This window comes from Dama dama, chromosome 22 (genome assembly GCF_033118175.1).
Source record: "Dama dama isolate Ldn47 chromosome 22, ASM3311817v1, whole genome shotgun sequence".
NCBI classification, from domain to species: Eukaryota; Metazoa; Chordata; class Mammalia; order Artiodactyla; family Cervidae; genus Dama; species Dama dama.
The window spans coordinates 49,176,391-49,196,091 of NC_083702.1; the positions used below are offsets into that span (position 1 = coordinate 49,176,391).

At 44.2% G+C, this 19,701-nt stretch overlaps 1 protein-coding gene across 1 annotated transcript in view; it reads right to left on the reverse strand.

Annotated features, from left to right (window-relative positions):
• Nucleotides 1-19,701, reverse strand: part of RFX4 (regulatory factor X4) — a 158,940-nt gene that overhangs the window by 99,797 nt on the left and 39,442 nt on the right. Inside the window, exon 4 of the mRNA XM_061125442.1 lies at nt 9,043-9,166. Coding sequence (XP_060981425.1) covers nt 9,043-9,166 — 124 coding nt within the window. The remainder of the gene's footprint in view (nt 1-9,042; nt 9,167-19,701) is intronic.

Here is a 19,701-nt window from a genome sequence, read left to right on the forward strand (position 1 = left end):
TAGGGACCGAACAGAAGCAGAAGATATTAAGAAGAGGTGGCAAGAATACTCAGAAGAACTGTACAAAAAAGATGTTCACGACCCAGATAATCATGATCGTGTGATCACTCACCTGGAGCCAGACATCCTGGAATGTGAAGTCAAGTGGGCCTTAGAAAGCATCACTACAAACAAAGCTAGTGGAGGTGATGGAATTCTAGTTGGGCTATTTCAAATCCTAAAAGATCATGCTGTTAAAACGTGCTACACTCAATATGCCAGCAAATTTGGAAAACTCAGCAGTGGCCACAGGACTGGAAAAGGTCTGTTTTCATTCCAATCCCAAAGAAAGGCAATCCCAAAGAATGTTCAAACTACCAGACAATTGCACTCATCTCACACACTAGTAAAGTAATGCTCAAAATTCTCCAAGCCAGGCTTCAGCAATACGTGAACTGTGAACTTCCAGATGTTCAAGCTGGTTTTAGAAAAGGCAGAGGAACCAGAGATCAAATTGCCAACATCCACTGGATCATAGAAAGAGCAAGAGAGTTCCAGAAAAACATCTACTTCTGTTTTATTGACTATGCCAAAGCCTTTGACTGTGTGGATCACAATAAACTGGAAAATTCTTCAAGAGATGGGAATACCAGACCACCTGACCTGCCTCCTGAGAAATCTGTATGCAGGTCAGGAAGCAACAGTTAGAACTGGACATAGAACAACAGACTGTTTCCCAATCAGGAAAGGAGTACATCATGGCTGCATATTTTCACCCTGCTAGTTTAACTAATATGCAGAGTACATCATGAGAAATGCTGGGCTGGAAGAAGCACAAGCTATAATCAAGATTGCCGGGAGAAATATCAATAACCTCAGATATGCAGATGATACCACCCTTATGGCAGAAAGTGAAGAAGAACTAAAGAGCCTCTTGATGAAAGTGAAAGAGGAGAGTGAAAAATTTGGCTTAAAACTCAACATTCAGAAAACTAAGATCATGGCATCTGGTCCCATCACTTCATGGCAAATAGATGGGTAAACAGTGGAAACACTGATTGACGTTATTTGGGGCGGGGCGCTCCAAAATCACTGCTGCACGCATGCAATTAAAAGACACTTGCTCCTTGGAAGAAAAGTTATGACCAACCTAGACAGCAGATTAAAAAGCAGAGACATTACTTTGCCCACGAAGGTCCATATAGTCATAGCTATGGTTTTTCCAGTAGTCGTGTATGGATGAGAGAGCTGGACTATAAAGAAGGCTGAGTGCCAAAGAATTGATGCTTTTGAATCGTGGTGTTGGAGATGACTCTTGAGAGTCCCTTGGACTGCAAGGAGATCCAACCAGTCTATCCTAAAGGAAATCAGTCCTGAATATTCATTGGAAGGAGGGATGCTGAAGCTGAAACTCCAATACTTTGACCACCTGATGCGAAGAACTGACTCATTTGAAAAGACCCTGATGCTGGGAAAGATTGAAGGCACGAGGAGAAGGGGACAACAGAGGATGAGATGGTTGGGTGGCATTACTGACTTGATGGAATTGAGTCTGAGTAAACTCCGGGAGTTGGTGATGGACAGGGAGGTCTGGCATGCTGCAGTCCATGGGGTCACAGTCAGACACGAATGAGTGACTGAACTGAACTGATGTAAGTGTTTGCTATTTTATTAATTTCATTAAACATCCATGAATGCTGTATTAGTAATTATACATTGCTAGACACTTCTAGGGCTTCCCTGGTGGCTCAGTGATAATGAATCTGCCTGCTATGCAGGAGACCCAGGTTTGATCCCTGGGTTGGGAAGATCCCCTGGAGAAGAGAATGACAACTCACTCCAGTATTCTTGCCTGGAGAATTCTATTTGGACATAAGAGCCTGGCGGGCTACAGTCGGACATGATTGCAAAGAGTCAGACACGACTCCCCGACTAACATACCCCCAGCCAGATACTTCTAATATCTGTTAAAAAGAATTGTCTTTAATAAGATTGGGTAATTTGACTGAGTATGATGTCAGGTATAGGCCAATTCTGAGCCCTATTACCTTGCGTTTGTTTCAATTGACAGTTCTGTTGTTCTCTAAATATTTATTTCCCTGCCTCTGCTGGAGCACTAGGGCTATCCCTTGGGAAGTGTTTTTTCTCACCCTGGCAAGCCTGGAGGCACTGGCAGCAGGAAGGAAAGGTCAGGGACGAGCAGAAGGTCAGACCATTCCTCTCCCTGCCCCTACTTCAGATTTCCAGCCCCCATCAACTGGCCACTCATGGGGTGGGGTGGGGGGAAGGAGTCCTGAAGTAAACGAGAGACTGCAGTTTTAACTGGAGCACGGGACTGGACTTTCGTGTCTACAAGAGCATCTACATTATCGAAAAGAGGCTTGTTTTTTCAGTTGATAACCAAAAAGCTATTCAACCTGCCACAAAACCATCAGGGGTCCAGGAAGGCAGTTTGACTAGAACACTGATGAGAAGCAAAGCAAAGCCATTTTCTGTTTGCACGTTTGGCCTGTTCCACACTCATTACACTTGTGGGAACTCATCCGGGTGTCTCTGAGAATAAGAGTGCAACACGAGGAGCGCAAAACCCTCCAGCACGAGGCCAGAGCCACAGGGTCAATCCTCAGGGGAGGAGCGGGAGTGATGGGCAGTGGAGGGCAGCTGGAGAGCACTGCCCTGCGGCCAGTGGAGGGGGACCCACAGGAGGTACCCGCAAACACACTGCCGGACGCCTGCCCACAGCACACAGATGGCGATCCAAGCAGAGCACCCTGGTAGCTGGGAGGAGCCTTAGGAGAGCACCGACTGGGCGAAGTGACTCCCGCTGCTTTCCTCTAGCCACCCTGCCCCACTGACGCCTCCTCCAATCCTGGAGGAGTCAGAATAGGAAAGAAAAAAACTACCCCTCCCCTTGCACAGAGCAAACTCTGAGGCATAGAGAGGGGGAGACTCTTACTTCCATGGAAGTCAGATGGAAGTTTTAAATTGGAGAGAACCCAGGTGGGCGATAGTGGTAAAGAACCCACCTACCAATGCAGGAGAAGAGACTTGGGTTCGATCCCTGGGTTGGGAAGATCCCCTGGAGGAGGGCACTGCAACCCACTCCAGTATTCTTGCCTGGAGAATCCCATGGACAGAGGAGCCTGGAGGCTACTGTCCATAGGGTCGCCAAGAGTCAGACAAAACTGAAGCGACTTAGCACACATGCATGGGCTTTTTCATAGCTGAGAATGAGTTTTAATAATCCATCCAGGGCTGATATGATGGCTTATCATGGCCTGATGCCATGGTCGGATGCAGGATTTCCCTGCGAGATTGTCAGAGGGCAGAATAGGAAGGATGGACAGAGAACTCTGAAGGCAACTCTTCAAAGTCAGTGAAAATATGACCGGTTTCCACTGGTACCTCAACGAGTTTATCCTTACTTGGCAAGTGGACTAATGGAAAGTGGGTACAATGCCAATTTCATATGGTGACCATATGGGTTAAACAAACTCCCATATGTCAAATGATTCAGAGTGTTCTTGGTGAATAGCAATAATATGAATCATTCAGTCTTCAAATATCTGAAGACCTACTATGTGTCAGGCACTATTCTAGGAGGTTAGGCATGCATGGCAAACAAAAAAGTCCTCATGGAGCTTCCATTCTAAAGAAAGAGACAGACAAAACACAAGCAACTTATATATAGATAGATATAACATATACATATACATTAGCTCTATGTAATTATATATTGCATACAATATATATATTGTATCCAATAGAGGTGGCACTACTGATAAAGAATCTGCCTGCCAATTCAGGAAATGCAAGAGATGTGGGTTTGATCCCTGGGCCGTGAAGATCCCATGGAGTAGGAAGCGGCCCTCAACTCCAATATTCCTGCCTAGAGAATTCCATGGTCAGAGGAACCTGGTGGGCTACAGTCCATGGAGTCACAAGGAGATGTGCATGACTGAGTGTACACACGGTATAATTCAGTATAGATAACTATACATAGATAACTATAGTACAGTATAGATAACTATATATACTAGTAACATCATAATATATAAAATAGTTCAGACAGTGACAAGTCAAAAATAGAGCACAATAAAACAGAGGAGACAGAGTAGAATGGAGCCAATTCTAGATAGTGATGTCTTCCCCTTGGTAGAGAATTTAAGTTTTAAAAAGTGTTCTCATAGGACAGCCTCATTTTATCCACACAGTATTTTGGTGAGGGATGCTTCCAAGGAAAGGTAAGGAAACAGGAGCTCAGAAAAGTTAAATGTCTCCAAGTTGGGTGACCTTTCATGACCCTAGTTAACAGCAAAAGCAAGCACAAGACCAGTTCAGCTAGCAGCCTAAGCATTCTCTGCAATTCCTAAATTAGCTCTGGGACCCAAAGTCAATACAACATTACTGGAAGTCAGTGCTTTTGGAGCTTGGCCACAGTATTGGAGAGAGAATTTCGATTTTAGATCTCACTTGCAGCAGAGCAATTGTTGCCGTCCACTTTATCGAGAACAGGATCTCAGCCAGATGACTTTGGGAGAGCTTCACTACCAATGCCTGTTTCATTTCAGCTCACTTACAAATCAGATGGGAAGATGACCACCAGTTTAATTTTTAATGACCACCAGAAAAATTTTAATTTTTCTCTAAAACCTAAGCTGAAAAAAAATTAAAAGGAAAAAAAAACCTAAGCTGAAATAGTGAATTTTGCTTGTTCTGAGCTAAAAGTTCAGAGATGAATCATACATTCGGACAGAACTGCTCAAAGGAAGACTGTCCACGATTCCCCTCCAAGGATTTTCAGAACAACTAGTCCCTTTCTCTCTAGGAGATGGCAGCTGCAGCTTGCTCGGAGCCTTCAGGAAGGGCAAATGTGTCTGGGATTTCAATTCAAGAAACATAATGCAAAAACCCTCAGCAGGCACCTTCTTCTCTGTGGCTGGAAGGACAGCCCTCCTTCCCACTGCACTTGAAATCGATGGCAAGGCAGCTGTAGAGAGAGTTTTTCATTTATGCTTTTAATTCTATCAGAGAATTTCCCTGCGTTGGGGCTGAAGAGAAGACGGCATTTGGATGCTTTTTTAAATGACTATTCTGAAAGCAGCTGGCACTGTAATTCTTAGAGAAGAAACTCACTACTGGAAAAATACTTTGAAAAGCCATTTGGAATAAATGAGACCTGTGGGTATAGATGTCAGCAGGAACTAAGGATTGGAGAGCAAAGGAAATTTGGTGGAGGTCATCCCAAGAAAGAAGGAGAGAGTGAAGGGAACAGAAGGAGGAGTTCTAGGAGGAAGGATGCAGCAGCAGAGAGGGCTGGGATCAGCTTTGGGGAACTGGCAGGAGGAGGAGCAGGGAGCATTCTGAGATGGGGACATCTGTTCCATGGGACAATGTTTGGGGTGTAAACCACCACTGCAAACTTCAGTCTGTTAGGATCACAGATGTTTTCTGTGGACTGCTTTGTGCAAAGCAAAGAAGACCCTGAGTGCCATCCCTAGCTCATGATGGTACAGAATAGGGCTGTCCAACAGAACTTGCTGTGCAGATGGGTATGTTCTATTGGCACTGTCCAATATGGTAGCCTCCAGTTACATGTGACTACTGTGTGTCTGAGGAACTGAATTTTAATTTTAAGATAAACAACTGTATGTGGCCAGTGGCTACTGTATTGAAGAGCACAGGTGTAGAGAGAGGTGGTGTATATAGAGGGAGGAGTCCCAAGTCAAGGTGACCCCAGAGAATGCTCAGACTACTGCACGGCTGCACGCATCTCACACGCCAGTAAAGCAATGCTCAAAATTCTCCAAGCCAGGCTTCGGCAATACGTGAACTGTGAACTTCCAGATGTTCAAGCTGGTTTTAGAAAAGGCAGAGGAACCAGAGATCAAGTTGCTAACATCCAATGGATCATAGAAAGAGCAAGAGAGTTCCAGAAAAACATCTACTTCTGCTCTATTGACTATGCCAAAGCCTTTGACTGTATGGATCACAATAAACTGGAAAATTCTTCAAGAGATGGGAATACCAGACCACCTGACCTGCCTCTTGAGAAACCTGTATGCAGGTCAGGAAGCAACAGTTAGAAATGGCCATGGAACAACAGACTGGTTCCAAATAGGAAAAGGAGTACGTTAAGGCTGTATATTGTCACCCTGCTTATTTAACTTACATGCAGAGTACATCATGAGAAATGCTAGGCTGGAAGAAGCACAAGCTGGAATCAAGATTTCCAGGAGAAATATCAATAACATCAGACATGCAGATGACACCACTCTTATGGCAGAAATGAAGAACTAAAGGGCCTCTAAATGAAAGTGAAAGAAGAGAGTGAAAAAGTTGGCTTAAAACTCAACATTCAGAAAACTAAGATCATGGCATCTGGTCCCATCACTTCATGGCAAATAGATGGGGAAACAGTGGAAACAGTGGCTGACTTTATTTTGGGGGGCTCCAAAATCACTGCAGATGGTGATTGCAGCAATGAAATTAAAAGTTTAAAATTAAAATTAAAAACTTCCTTCCTTGGAAGGAAGTTATGACCAACCTAGAGAGCAGATTAAAAAGCAGAGACATTACTTTGCCCTCAAAGGTGCATATAGCCAAAGTTATGGTTTTTCCAGTAGTCATGTATGGATGAGAGAGCTGGACTATAAAGAAAGCTGAGTGCCAAAGAATTGATGCTTTTGAACTGTGGTGTTGGAGAAGACTCTTGAGAGTCCCTTGGACTGCAAGGAGATCCAACCAGTCCCTCCTAAAGGAAATCAGTCCTGAATATTCATTGGAAGGACTGATGCTGAAGCTGAAACTCCAATACTTTGACCACCTGATGGGAAGAACTGACTCATTTGAAAAGACCCTGCTGCTGGGAAAAACTGAAGGCATGAGGAGAAGGGGACAAGAGAGGATGAGATGGTTGGATGGCATTACTGACTGAATGGAGGTGAGTTTGTGTAAACTCCGGGAGTCAGCGATGGACAGGGAGGCCTGGCATGCTGGGGTCCATGGGGTCGCGAAGTCAGACATAACTGAGTTGCTGAACTAAACTGAACTGAAGGATGCAAACACCCCACGACTTGTTGAAATCCTGGGGGCAGATTTAAGACTTGGAATGCTAGGTGGAGGTGGTCTAGGAGGTGCTAGGAGGAAGAGGTCAGAGATAAATCGCTTTTACCTAGATCACAAGGTCAAGGAAACCCTGAGCTGACAACAGAGTTACAAAAGTATTTGAGAGAAAAAGGGATAGAAGGTCCTTATACAGGGAAATTGGAGTTTCTAGAAATGGTGAAATTTTTTGGTTTGTTTTTGTTTCAGAACCTAAGCTAACCAGTGGCTGCTTGTATCTGTCCACAAGTATCTCATGGAGAATTCATAAGAACGACAGTTGTAATGCACATGGTAGGTGTTACTAAATATCTGAGCAACCAGATGACTGAGACCACAGTAGGTTATATCAGCCACCGCCATTCTCTCCTGTGTATCTTGCAACATCCCTGGGAAGAATTCAGGGGTTAATTCCCATTTCAGAGCTGACAGGACTGAGGCTCAGAAAGATTATGTGATAAGTCCAGGAGAGCTGGGATTCTTGGTCATTTGGTTCATCCAACCTGTCTTCCTATCTGAGAGGCTTTATCTGGACTCCCCATCGCAGTCTCTGCCAGGGCACGTGTGAATCCGAGAGAATGTTGCAGGACCACAGAACAGGAATGCTCTCTGTCTGGATTCTTCCTTCTCCCACTGCTGAGGGCTCACAGTCCCCCTCCTTGGACTGGGAACCTCTCCACAGGGGGACCCGGATCAGGTTCCGTTTAAGTCCACTGCCTGCCATAATGCTTGCCACACAGCATGTCTCAGTCAATACTGCCCAATGAATAAATGAATGGGCAAAAGTTGTTTTTTCATTGACTTTTTTTTATAAAGTTCTTTTCACTTTGGAGAACCAGCATTAATCCATCACACAGACATTTTTCCCTCCCTAAATCACCACCGAGCATCTTCACATTTTTTTAGTGAAGCCAGTTCTCAGGCACTTGGTTTCAGACTCTCCGGGATGGTAGCTTCAGGTCTAACATTGCTCTGTTTTTTGTTTTTTTTTCCCTTGCTCATGATATATCTGTTGGGGATCTGAGAAGGAAATTTCTGAAACTTAAACATCTTCTTCTTGTTTCAGTCCACTACACTCACACTCAGAACACTGGTAAGGAATAATGGTGCAGGACAAGATTGCCTGTTTTTTGTTGGCAGATGCAGAAAAAAAATTATACATAGTAAAAAAGAAGCTAATAAAAGGAGAAAGAGTTTAGACGTATTGACTCAAATTGAGTGCTTTCAGGATGTAAAATATCTAGGTTTTAATCTATCAGATAAACACGATGAGTCTTCTTTTTCCCATTGGAATACAATTTTTTTTTTTTTTTTACAATTGTTTTTTAGTGTTGTGTTAGTTTCTGCTGTACAATGAAGTGAATCTTAAAGAAAGTTCCAGCTGCCTGCCTTGGCCTGCTGAATATGAACGTTCAGTGGTAATGATTTTCTGTAGAGATAACTACAGAAAACGTGTGGAATGTATTTTCATCATAAGTGGATAGAGAACAGTCAGGGCTGTAGTGATGGTGCAAATCGTACTACCTCCAGCTGAGGACTCCCAGACTTCCACGCTGATGATGCAAGGCCCCTTCAGTTTCTCCAAGTCTTTCGCGTTGCTAACCCAAGCCTGTCCCACTGACACCCACATAACATACTTTCCAGCTCAAGAACTACCTCTCAGAGAAAAGAAGTTACTGTTTGCAAATTAAGTACTGAGGAAACTCAAGGTAGACATTCACTTTTATTTTACAACATGTCTGAATTGTTTGAAAACTTTAATCTTTGGTATTACTCTGCTTTGGCATTTGGTTTGGTACCACTATGTTAACAATTGTTTGACATTTTAATGTCAAAGTAACCAAAGTATTTACTTTGGTAACCTAAAAAAAATTGAATTATTTAAAACATGGTTAAGAACTACATATCCATTACTGAGAAGGGGAAGAAAAGGAATAAAGTGGGTGAGGTTGGACTCACCTTCCCAAAGCTGGCAGCATTAACAGGCTGGGTATCATTCTTCTCACAGAAATCCAGGTAATGCATGTAGAGGGCGCTGCGGGGGATGCACACTCCTTCTGCAATCTCGTAGTTCTCCTCCAGCCTGGGAAAATAAAAGCTTGATGAGAGAACCCAAGCAAGAAGGACCTGTTCTTTCTAGTCTTTCTCCAGAGCTGGGCAGGCCTGAGAAATAACCCTTCTACTACAGATGGAAACACTGAGACTCAAGAAGACAAAGCCACCTGCCTAAAATCGGGCACGGAGTTGGCGGGATCAGACTCCTGGCCGCTTTGGGTGCTACGTCAGGTCATTTTCCCAACGCAAACTCCTAATCCCTTTCCTCTGCGGGGTAACTGACCTGACCGCATTCTGGGTGAATCAGGTTCCCCCCAACTCCAAGCAATGATACAGAATCTTGCAGTTGCCCCCCGCCCTTTACCCAAGCTACCCACTGTGTAGCCGTCTCTAATAGGTGTCAATATCTTGGAGCTTCTTGGCTAATGAGAGCAGCAGAGTGAGACAGCCAGGGAAAATGAACACCCCACGGCAGGCTGGGAAGCTCGAGAGACTCTGACATGCTCACTGAGGGGGGTTTTATGACCACGGCAGGGGGCTAAACTGCTTGTTTCCTTTAGGCTCACCTTCCCTGCTGCACTGAGGTTCTATCATATGATTCCATAGCCATTACCTTCTTAATGACTATGGGGTAGGGGTTCAGGGTACCGCTCTGCGGGCAGATTCTTTACTGTCTGAGCCACCAAGGAAGCCCACGGAAGTTCCACCTGGGTTCAGATTCCGGCTTTGGCACTTGCTGGCTTGGTGACCTTGGGCAAGCTATTTCACCTCAGCCCTCAGTTTGCTTCTGGAGGTATCAACTGTAACTGCCAGACTGTTACCTCTGATTGTTGATCAGATGTAACGTGTGACAAGAACCAGCATGGGGCTTGGCATGTGGTGAGCACTTAGTAGGTGTTGGACTTCATTATCATCCACTCTCCCTCTCCATAAAACATTTTTGAACACTCACATGTCCAGAATTTGTGCTAGATACTGGGGACATAAGAGTGAACGGGACAGTTTTTTTTTTCCCTCTTTAACCCAAACACCAAAACATAGACATCCAATCATCAAGTTCCCCCTCACTAAGTCAACCATGAAGAAAACAGAAGACAAGAGCACATTGGTGTTCACTGTGAATGTCAAGACCAACAAGCACCAAATTAAACAGGCTGTGAAGACTTCGAGAACGAGTTTATGGTTGCCAGCAGGAAGGATGAGGGATAGGAATAGTTAGGGAGTTGGGGATGGACATGTACACACTGCTACATTTAAAATGGACAAACAAGGACCTACTATGTAGCACAGGAAACTTTACTCAATGTTATGTGGCAGCCTGGATGGGAGGGGAGTTTGGAGGAGAATCAGTTCAGTTCAGTTCAGGCCTAAATCATGTCCTACTCTGTGACCCCATGGACTGCAGGATGCCAGGCTTCCCTGCCCATCACCAATTCCTGGAACTTGCTCAAACTCATGTCCATTGAGTCAGTGATGCCATCCAACCATCTCATCCTCTGTCATCCCCTTCTCCTCCTGCCTTCAATCTTGCCCAGCATCAGGGTCTTCTCCAGTGAGTCAGTTCTTCACATCAGGTGGCCACAGTGTTGGAGCTTCAGCTTGAGCTTCAGTCCTTCCAATGAATAGTCAGGACTGATTTCCTTTAGGATGAACTGGTTGGATCTCCTCTAAGGGAGGAGTCCAAGGGACTCCCTTCTCCAACACCACAGCTCAAAAGCATCAATTCTTCAGCACTCAGCTTTCTTTATGGTCCAACTCTTACATCCATATATGACTACTGGAAAAACCATAGCTTTGACTATATACACCTTTGTTGGCAAAATAATGTCTCTGATTTTAATGTGCTGTCTGGGTTGGTCATAGCTTTTCTTCCAAGGAGCAAGCGTCTTTTAATTTCATGGCTGCAGTCACCATCTGCAGTGATTTTGGAGCCCAAGAAAATAAAGTCTCTCACTGTTTCCATTGTTTCCCATCTATTTGCCATGAAGTGATGGGACCAGATGCCATGATCTTCGTCTTTTGAATGCTGAATTTTTAGCCAGCTTTTTCACTCTCCTCTTTCACTTTCATCAAGAGGATATTTAGTTCCTCTTTGCTTATTGCCATAAGGATGGTGTCATCTGCATATCTGAGGTTATTGATATTTCTCCCTGAAATCTTGATTCCAGCTTGTGTTTCATTCAGCCTGGCATTTTGCATGATGTACTCTGCATATAAGTTAAAATAAGCAAGGTGACAATATACAGCCTTGATATACTTTTCCCAATTTGGAACCAGTCTGTTGTTCCATGTCTGGTTCTAACTGTTCATTCTTGGCTTGCATACAGATTTCTCAGGAGGCAGGTAGGTAAGGTGGTCTGGTATTCCCATCTCTTTCAGAATTTTCCACAGTTTGTTGTGATCCACTCAGTCAAAGGCTTTGGTGTAGTCAATAAAGCAGAAATAGATGTTTTTCTGAAACTCTCTTGCTTTTTCTATGATCCAACAGATGTTGGCAATTTGATCTCTGGTTCCTCTGCCTTTTCTAAATCCAAGTTGAACATCTGGATATTCTCGGTTCATGTACTGTTGAAGCCTCACTTGGAGAATTTTGAGCATTATTTTGCTAGCGCGTGAAATGGGTGCAATTGTGTGGTAGTTTGAACATTTGTTGCCATTGCCTTTCTTTGGGAGGAGAATGGATGTAAGTATATGTATGCTTGAGTCCCTTCACTTTCACCAGAAACTATCACAACATTGTTTGTTAATTTGCTATTCATTCCCAGATGGGGCTTCCCTCGTGGGTCAGAAGGTAAAGAATCTGCCTGCAATGCAGGAGACCCAGGTTCAACCCCTGAGTCAGGAAGATCCCCTGGAGAAGGGAATGGCAACCCACTCCAGTATTCTTGCCTAGAGACTTCCATGGACAGAGGACCCTGAAGGGCTACAGTCCATGGGGATGCAGAGAGTCAGATACCACTGAGTGACTAACACTTTCACTTTTCAGTACAAAATAAAAAGTTAAAAAAATAAAATTAAAAACAGCCTGTGAAGAAGCTCTATGACATTTATGTGACTGAGGTCACACCCTGATTAGACTTGATGGAGAGGAAAAGGCATATATTCGACCAGCTCCTGACTACGATGCTTTGGATATTGCCAACAAAATTGGGATCATCTAAACTGAGTCCAGTTGGCTAAGTCTAAATATAAAAGTTTTCACTATTGAAATAAAACAAAAGCATGTATGTAAGCATTTTGGATGTAAGCATCCAAAAGAATCAGCCTCCTTTGTCATGGACACACTGGAAGGTTAAACCTCTTTTTCAACAAAACTGCTGGGGCACATGACAATTTGGGGACTTCTCTTTGAGCCCAGCTGCCATCAGAGAATGAGGCACACACTGTTCAATAAACTCACCAACAGAAAATATTTCTCCTTTGATGGTGAATTGAATTTTAGGAAACAATCCCAAGTCACTTGGAACCAAGTTTGAGGGCTTAAGTGACTGGAATACCCTTTTCTCCCAATGATTTTTTTCTAGGGGGTCAGAAATAAGGCATGATGCTAAAGCAATGAAACAAATGTCCTCAAGTGGCTTCTAACTTTCTCTGAGGGCACTTGCCAAAGAAGTGGTTCAGCGCTGTCGTAACTGAAGAGGAATGAGGACACGGCCTCCCAAGGTGCCCACTTGAAAGGGCAGTGGTCCTTTGGCTCATTGCAACATGTGGTTGAGAGAAAAATCAGTTCAATCATTTCATATTCCAAGTGCGTGGATGACGCAGACAGCCAAACAACCCGAGGGATGCTTGGACAAGTGAAGACGCCTGTGCTGACTGACCGGTCCCAGGTCATCCATCTCACCCACTCCCCCTTCTTCCGGGAAGGGGAACGCTGAGTAATGCCTGACAATTTTTAGAAGTGTTCCAGGAAATAGTTGATGCAATCCCTTCTAGGCAACCTAATTCCTTGAGGCTGGGGTGGTGTCTGATTCACTTCTGCATTTTTAAAGTCCAGCAGACTTCTGGGTACACAGCAGGTGCTCAGTAAATGTTTGCTGGATAGATTGTTTCAGTCACACATTCCTTCAGCAAATATTTATTGATCTCTTATCACCTACCATGTGCGGGGGATGCCGTGGTGCACAGGATGGTCCTTGTTTGTACTTGGAGAACTGATGAATGTGGACAGTGGATAAAGGGGCTTCTGAGGTGGCACTAGTGATAAAGAACCCGCCTGCCAATGCCATTCACAGTATCGTCTCCCTGGAAAAGTGAAGTTCAAAGGTCCAAACAACCAGCTTATGCACAAACTCATGGGGATCATCTGAAAAATGCAGCTTTCACAAAGTGGGGTCTCACAAACATTCTTTGTTTGGCCTGAACAGTGTTGGCCCAACTTTTAAAATTCAGGACATTTCACATAAGAAGCTGGATTTCTGGCTTCTTTTGAAAAGGCTGAGCTCTGGCAGCACTCGGCCCATATTCCCGCATGACAACAATTGGCCAGAGTTACATGTACCCTGGGGTTGGCCAGAGTCCTCCCTCCTCACTATTTTTCTTACACCCAATCTATTTTCTGTTCCCTGTCTGCCTCCTGTAGGCTCCTGTGTTGACATAAGACACAATCTATGCCCTACTTTACTTTGCAGTTTATTTGCGGGAGAATAACACACAGAAATAAGAATATTTAAGTACTACAAATTCCCAACCACAAGTACAGAGGAAGGTGGGAAAACAGAAATTACTGTGAAGGTGGGAACAGATGATTATGGTTCCTTCTTTGTAACAACAACAAAAACAGTATCATCTGTTGAGCTCTTGTGAGGTGCCAGGCACTGGGTATGGATTATCTCTCAATAATCATATGATGGAAGTGTTATGCCCATATTTTAGATGAGGAAACTGAGGCTCAGAGGGTGAAATTCATTTCCCTATGGTCATGCAGCTAGTACATGGGAGAGTTTTTCACACTCTGAGCCACTGTGGTATTCTGCCATGGTAGATGGAGGGGGTTCCAGGTAAGGAGAACAGCAAGGATAAGAGACCGATGTGGCACAAGCTTTGGATGATGGAGACACTGGTCTGAGTAGAGAATGGGGTGTGTAAAGCAGCATCTACAAGGAGAGAACTGTGGGAGAGGGGGCACGGAAAATCCTTGAATGCCACATGAGAGAATATGGCTTGGCATAAGAGTTAGCAACCTCCAGAGCTGAAGAGTTACTATGAGAATGGTGTTGCTTCGAGAGACAACCCCTCTGCCATCAGGCCCTCTGGGAGCACCCAGGACCTCAAACTTGGGGCAAAGAAGTATACCAGGGCAGATGATACCAGTAGCAGCCACAGGTGAAGTGAAAGTCACTCAGTTGTGTCCAACTCTTTGCAACCCCATGGACTGTATAGTCCATGGAATTCTCCAGGCCAGAATACTGGAGTGGATAGCCTTTCCCTTCTCTAGGGGATCTTCCCAACCCAGGAGTCGAACCGGGGTCTCCTGCATTGCAGACAGGTTCTTTACCAGCTGAGCTATCAGGGTGAATGGGACCAACTGCAAGGGCACAGTCGGCCGTGGGCGGGGTGCGCTGTCAGCAAGAGGCAACCAGCTCTGCTGTGGAGCTGTGCTGGTGAGCCCCGAGTGGCTGCTCACGGATGCCCACAGCCAGAAGCAGTGCCCGGATGTAGACCAGCCACTCTGAGGATCAAAGCCACAGGATAAAGACTGGGTTGCAAGAAGCAAGAGGAAGCCTGCATCCTTGGTGACCTGCTGAAGTACCGGCTCCAAGCATGGACCTCCAACGTCTGGGCATGAAACAGAGAGAATAAAACCTCAACTGTCAGGGCTTCCCTCATAGTCCAGGGGTTAAGAATCCACCTTGCAATGCAAAGGGTACCCGTTTGATCCCAGGTCCAGGAACATCCACTTGCCACAGGGCAACTGTGCACCACAACTAATGAACCTACGCTCTGGAGCCCGTGAGCTGCAACTTCTGAGCCCACGGTTCACCACTACTGAAGCCCACATGCCCCAGAGCCCGTGCTCTGCAACAAGAGAAGCCACCGAAATGATAAGCCCTCACACAGCAACCATAGAACATCCCTCACTTGCCACAACTAAAGAAAGCCCATGAGTGGCAACAAAGACCCAGCGTGGCCAAAAATAAAATAAATATTTAAAAAAATAAGTTACTATGATAGTTTTATTTTCAGAAGGCAGCGGAGTGGTACTGAGAGAACTGAAAAAAAATATTCAGAGGCAGGAAGACCTAGGTATTTATAGAATGCTGTAGGAATAATAATAATGTTATCAAATACAATGGAATACACTCAGCCATAAAAAAGAATGACATAATGCCATTTGCAGCAACATGGATGGACCTAGGGACTATAATATTATACTAAGTAAAGTAAGTCAGAAAAAGACTAATACCATAGATATTACTTATGTGGAATCTAAAATACGATACAGATGAACTTATTCACAAAGCAGAAACAGACTCACGGGCATAGAAAACAATTTTATGGTTACCAAGGGGAAAAAAGGTGGGGAAGGGATAAATTAGGTGTTTGGAATTAGCAAATACCAACTATTATATATAAAACATACAAACAACAAGGTCCTACTGTATATTACAGGGAACTATATTCAATATCCTGTAATAAACCATAATAAAAGAGAATATGAAAATAAATATATATGTTTAACTGAATTACTTTGCTGTATACCAGAAACTAACACAATATTGTAAATCAACTATATTTCAATTTAAAATGTAATCAACAGTAGTAACTAGCATTAATTGAAAATTTAGTATGTTGTATTTGCCAGCAATAGATTGAGAATAAAAGAAGGTTAAAAAAAAAACACAAAACAACCCAATCAGGTGTCATAATTTTCATCTTAGACTATTGAGAGTTCCATTAAGGGATTTCCTTAGAAAACTTTACTTCAACTCTTTTGGCCACTGTGTTGTGGGACATTTTCCAGCCTAATGCATACACAAGAACAACCTGGGCAGTTGGAACCTTATGCATAACCAGCTACCCAGAGCAGGGAAATACCACTTTTTGCTTATCTTTGCTAATGATTTCCTAAAATTAATTTCAGCAAGAAAAATCTGTAGACACATTCAACAAACATGCACTTTAAACCATTTGGAATTCATCTTCTAAAAAGCATATGATCTTTAAAATTAGAGGAAGCTTAACTTTTCAAAGCATGGGAGTGCCGTGATGGAATTTATTCTCTGGAAAACTCACCTAGTACCTCTGTGATGGTTGGACAAGGGGGACTAATGAAGCCTGGCACATGGTGGCTGACACTAGTGCCTGTCAAATGCATGAGTGAACAAATGAGATCAGGTTGGAGTGACTGTAATAGTTGGGGCAGGGAATGATGGAGTGTGGACTGAAGGAGAGGCTGAAGGGGCAGAGATAACACGTAGCGTGTGGGTCTCATTCCAGATGTGAGGAGGGTGAGAGCACCTTGGGAAGCCCTCAAGTTTAACTGGGCTGAATGGGTGGAAGGGGGCTCCAACCCCAAGATTAATAAATGCCAACTAGGCAAGTTATTGGAGAAGGCAATGGCACCCCACTCCAGTACTCTTGCCTGGAAAATCCCATGGACGGAGGAGCCTGGTGGCCTGCAGTCCATGGGGTCGCTAACAGTCGGACATGACTGAGCGACTTCACTTTCACTTTTTACTTTCATGCATTGGAGAAGGCAATGGCAACCCACTCCAGTGTTCTTGCCTGGAGAATCCCAGGGACAGGGGAGCCTGGTGGGCTGCCGTCTATGGGGTCGCACAGAGTCAGACACGACTGAAGCGACTTAGCAGCAGCAGCAGGCAAGTTATGGCGGCTGGTGGGGGTGGGGTGGGGAGGATAACGCTTCCAAATGTGGTGCTTAAGGGCACGGGCTGCCAGGTAAATTCCTGCTCCCCTACTCACTGGTTACTTCACTTAACCCCCTGTGCTAAGTCACTTCAGTCATATCCGACTCTGCGATCCTATGGACTGTAGCCTACCAGGCTGCTCCATTCATGGGATTCTCCAGGCAAGAATACTGGAGTGGGCTGCCATTCCCTTTTCCAGGGGATCTTCCCAATCCAGGGATTGAACCCTTGTTTCCTGTGTCTCCTGCATTGCAAGGGGATTCTTTACCTCTGAGCCACCAGGGAAGACCTAAGCCCCTGTGCCTCAATTTCTATTTGTTGTTTATGTGGCTTGTTTGCTCACTAAATCTAGTCATTTATGGAATCAGGATTAAATATGAGATCAAATTTAAAATACATGTCATTAACTGAAACATAGCTACGACAAACAGTTTGAATCATATGAGTGTAAGTCACAGTTCACACAGGCTAAACTAATGAAGCAGCTACCTGCCAAAGACCACAGCCTTCTAAAATAACCACATTCTTATCCATGTTTTATTTTCCTTATTGGAGCTTCTTCGCCTCAAGGTATCTAGGTGGCTTATAACTATGAAGCATTTTAATAAGCTCTAGGAGCGAAGAGATGTAATTGGCGTTAAGGGTGACTTTGATGCTTGATGATTTTCTACAGTAATAGCATCATGACACCATTCCCCAAACCTCCTCACAAACTGCAGAAGGTCCATGCATGTACCGAAGTTGCTAATTGGAATGCCAGCTTCCCTGCCCAAGGCATGGCAGAAAGAAAGGCAGTTAATTATATCTCTTCATATCTGATGAAATTTCCCCTTTTCCTCCTCACTTCTACAGGACATCATTAGTCTGGCGTGGTGAACAATACTCCATTATACCTGGATTTTTTTTTTTCTTTAATGATCACAAAAACATTCTACTTCTTCCATTTTCTGATCTTCTATTTAACAACTTGATCATATTTGAATTGAGCCTATCCTATTATGGAGGGATAATGACCTCAATCCACTCGCCAACACAAGTCATTATCTGCAGTATACATTGTCAAAAGGCCTCCTCACTAAGTTTCAGCATACAGCATCTGAGGGCACGTGCTGGAAGCTTCGTATTAGCGCTTTACAATGAAGAGCAGATGTCTCAGCTTGTAGCATAATTTCTCCCTCTGCTCATTTTAAACCTATTTTTCTTGTATATTCACATGAGCTTTCAGTCCAGCCTCCGTTTCTCAAGTCCTTGTAGACGTGTCTGGGACAGAAACTTTTTCCTTCTATTTTACCAAAAGTAAAAACAACAGGATGACAGAGGATGACATGGTTGGATGGCATCACCGACTCACTGGACATGAATTTAAGCAAACTCTGGGAGATAGCGGAGGACAGGGAAGCCTAGTGTCCTGCAGTAGATGGGGTGACAAAGAGTTGGACACAACTTAATAACTGAACAACAAAAAGATGCCACGATTCTTTTTTTTTTAACTTGCTAAACATCATAATTTATTACTGAGGTTATCAGAGAGATCTGAGACTGTGAAAAAAGTGGGAAAAATAAACAGATCAAGCACGCAGAGCCAGACAATAGTCTAGTCCCATCAGTGACTCCTCTCTATCTCTCACACAAGGCCAAACTCCTTGCCTCGACACCCACAGCTCCTTCTCTCTGGCCCCTAACTACTTCTCTGTCTCCAGCTTCTCTGGCCTCACTCCCCTACATAGACACTTCTCTCCAGACCCCTGGACTGTCTGCCACTCCTCAAACACACCTTGCCACATTCCACCCTACTATACATGTTCCCTGGCCTTCCCACCACCAGAGGGGACCCCTTCTTCTGGGCCTCACTCTTCAACACTCAGTTGAAATTTCTCTTCCACAGAGCCATGTTTAATTCCCACCCAGCCCCATCTGCTAAACACTAACTTCTTCCTTGACAAATTCACACATTCATTCATTTGATAATACGTAGAGTGCTGAGTTATGTCTGTAGAAAGCATCTTACTTGAGGAGCTGCATCGTCTGCTCCCAAAGCTCTCACTGCCTCCTGGGGGTCTCCAGAGCTCTTCCCATCTTTTCACGGCTCTCACAGCTTCATTGAGAGAAAGCAGTATCACATCAGGGGTCCCTGAGCGTGGATCCTCCTCCATCACTGACAAGCGCTACTGTCTCAGGTATGTTACCTGAACCCTCAGACTCTGACTTCCTTCATCTGTAAAGATGAAGGGGATGGTATCCAATACTCATCTCCCGAGGCTGCTGTGAGGGTAAAGCAAGAATCCATGCACAGCCCTCAGCCCTCCAGCTGGTATACGCCAGTCACCCAATGGAGGGTAACTACCGGTATGGAGGGTAACTATGTTATTGTGGAATATTCAGGTAACGCTTCACATCTTAGACTGAAAGCTCTTTGAAGACTGGGACCAAATCACATTCCTATTTAGTCAACGTAGTTCCTAGCACTGTGCCCTGAACATGTCAGTAAAACAGCGGATGGAAGAAAGAGGAAGAGAATGGGGATGGGGAAAAGAAAAGCAAGTTTTGCACAGATCCAAAAAACAAAAAACTTAAAAAAAAAATGTGTGTGTTTTTTTTTAATGTGGACTATGTTTAAAGTCTTTAACGGGTTTGTTACAACATCGTTTCTGTTTTATGTTTATTTTTTGACTCTGAGGCATGTGGGATCTTA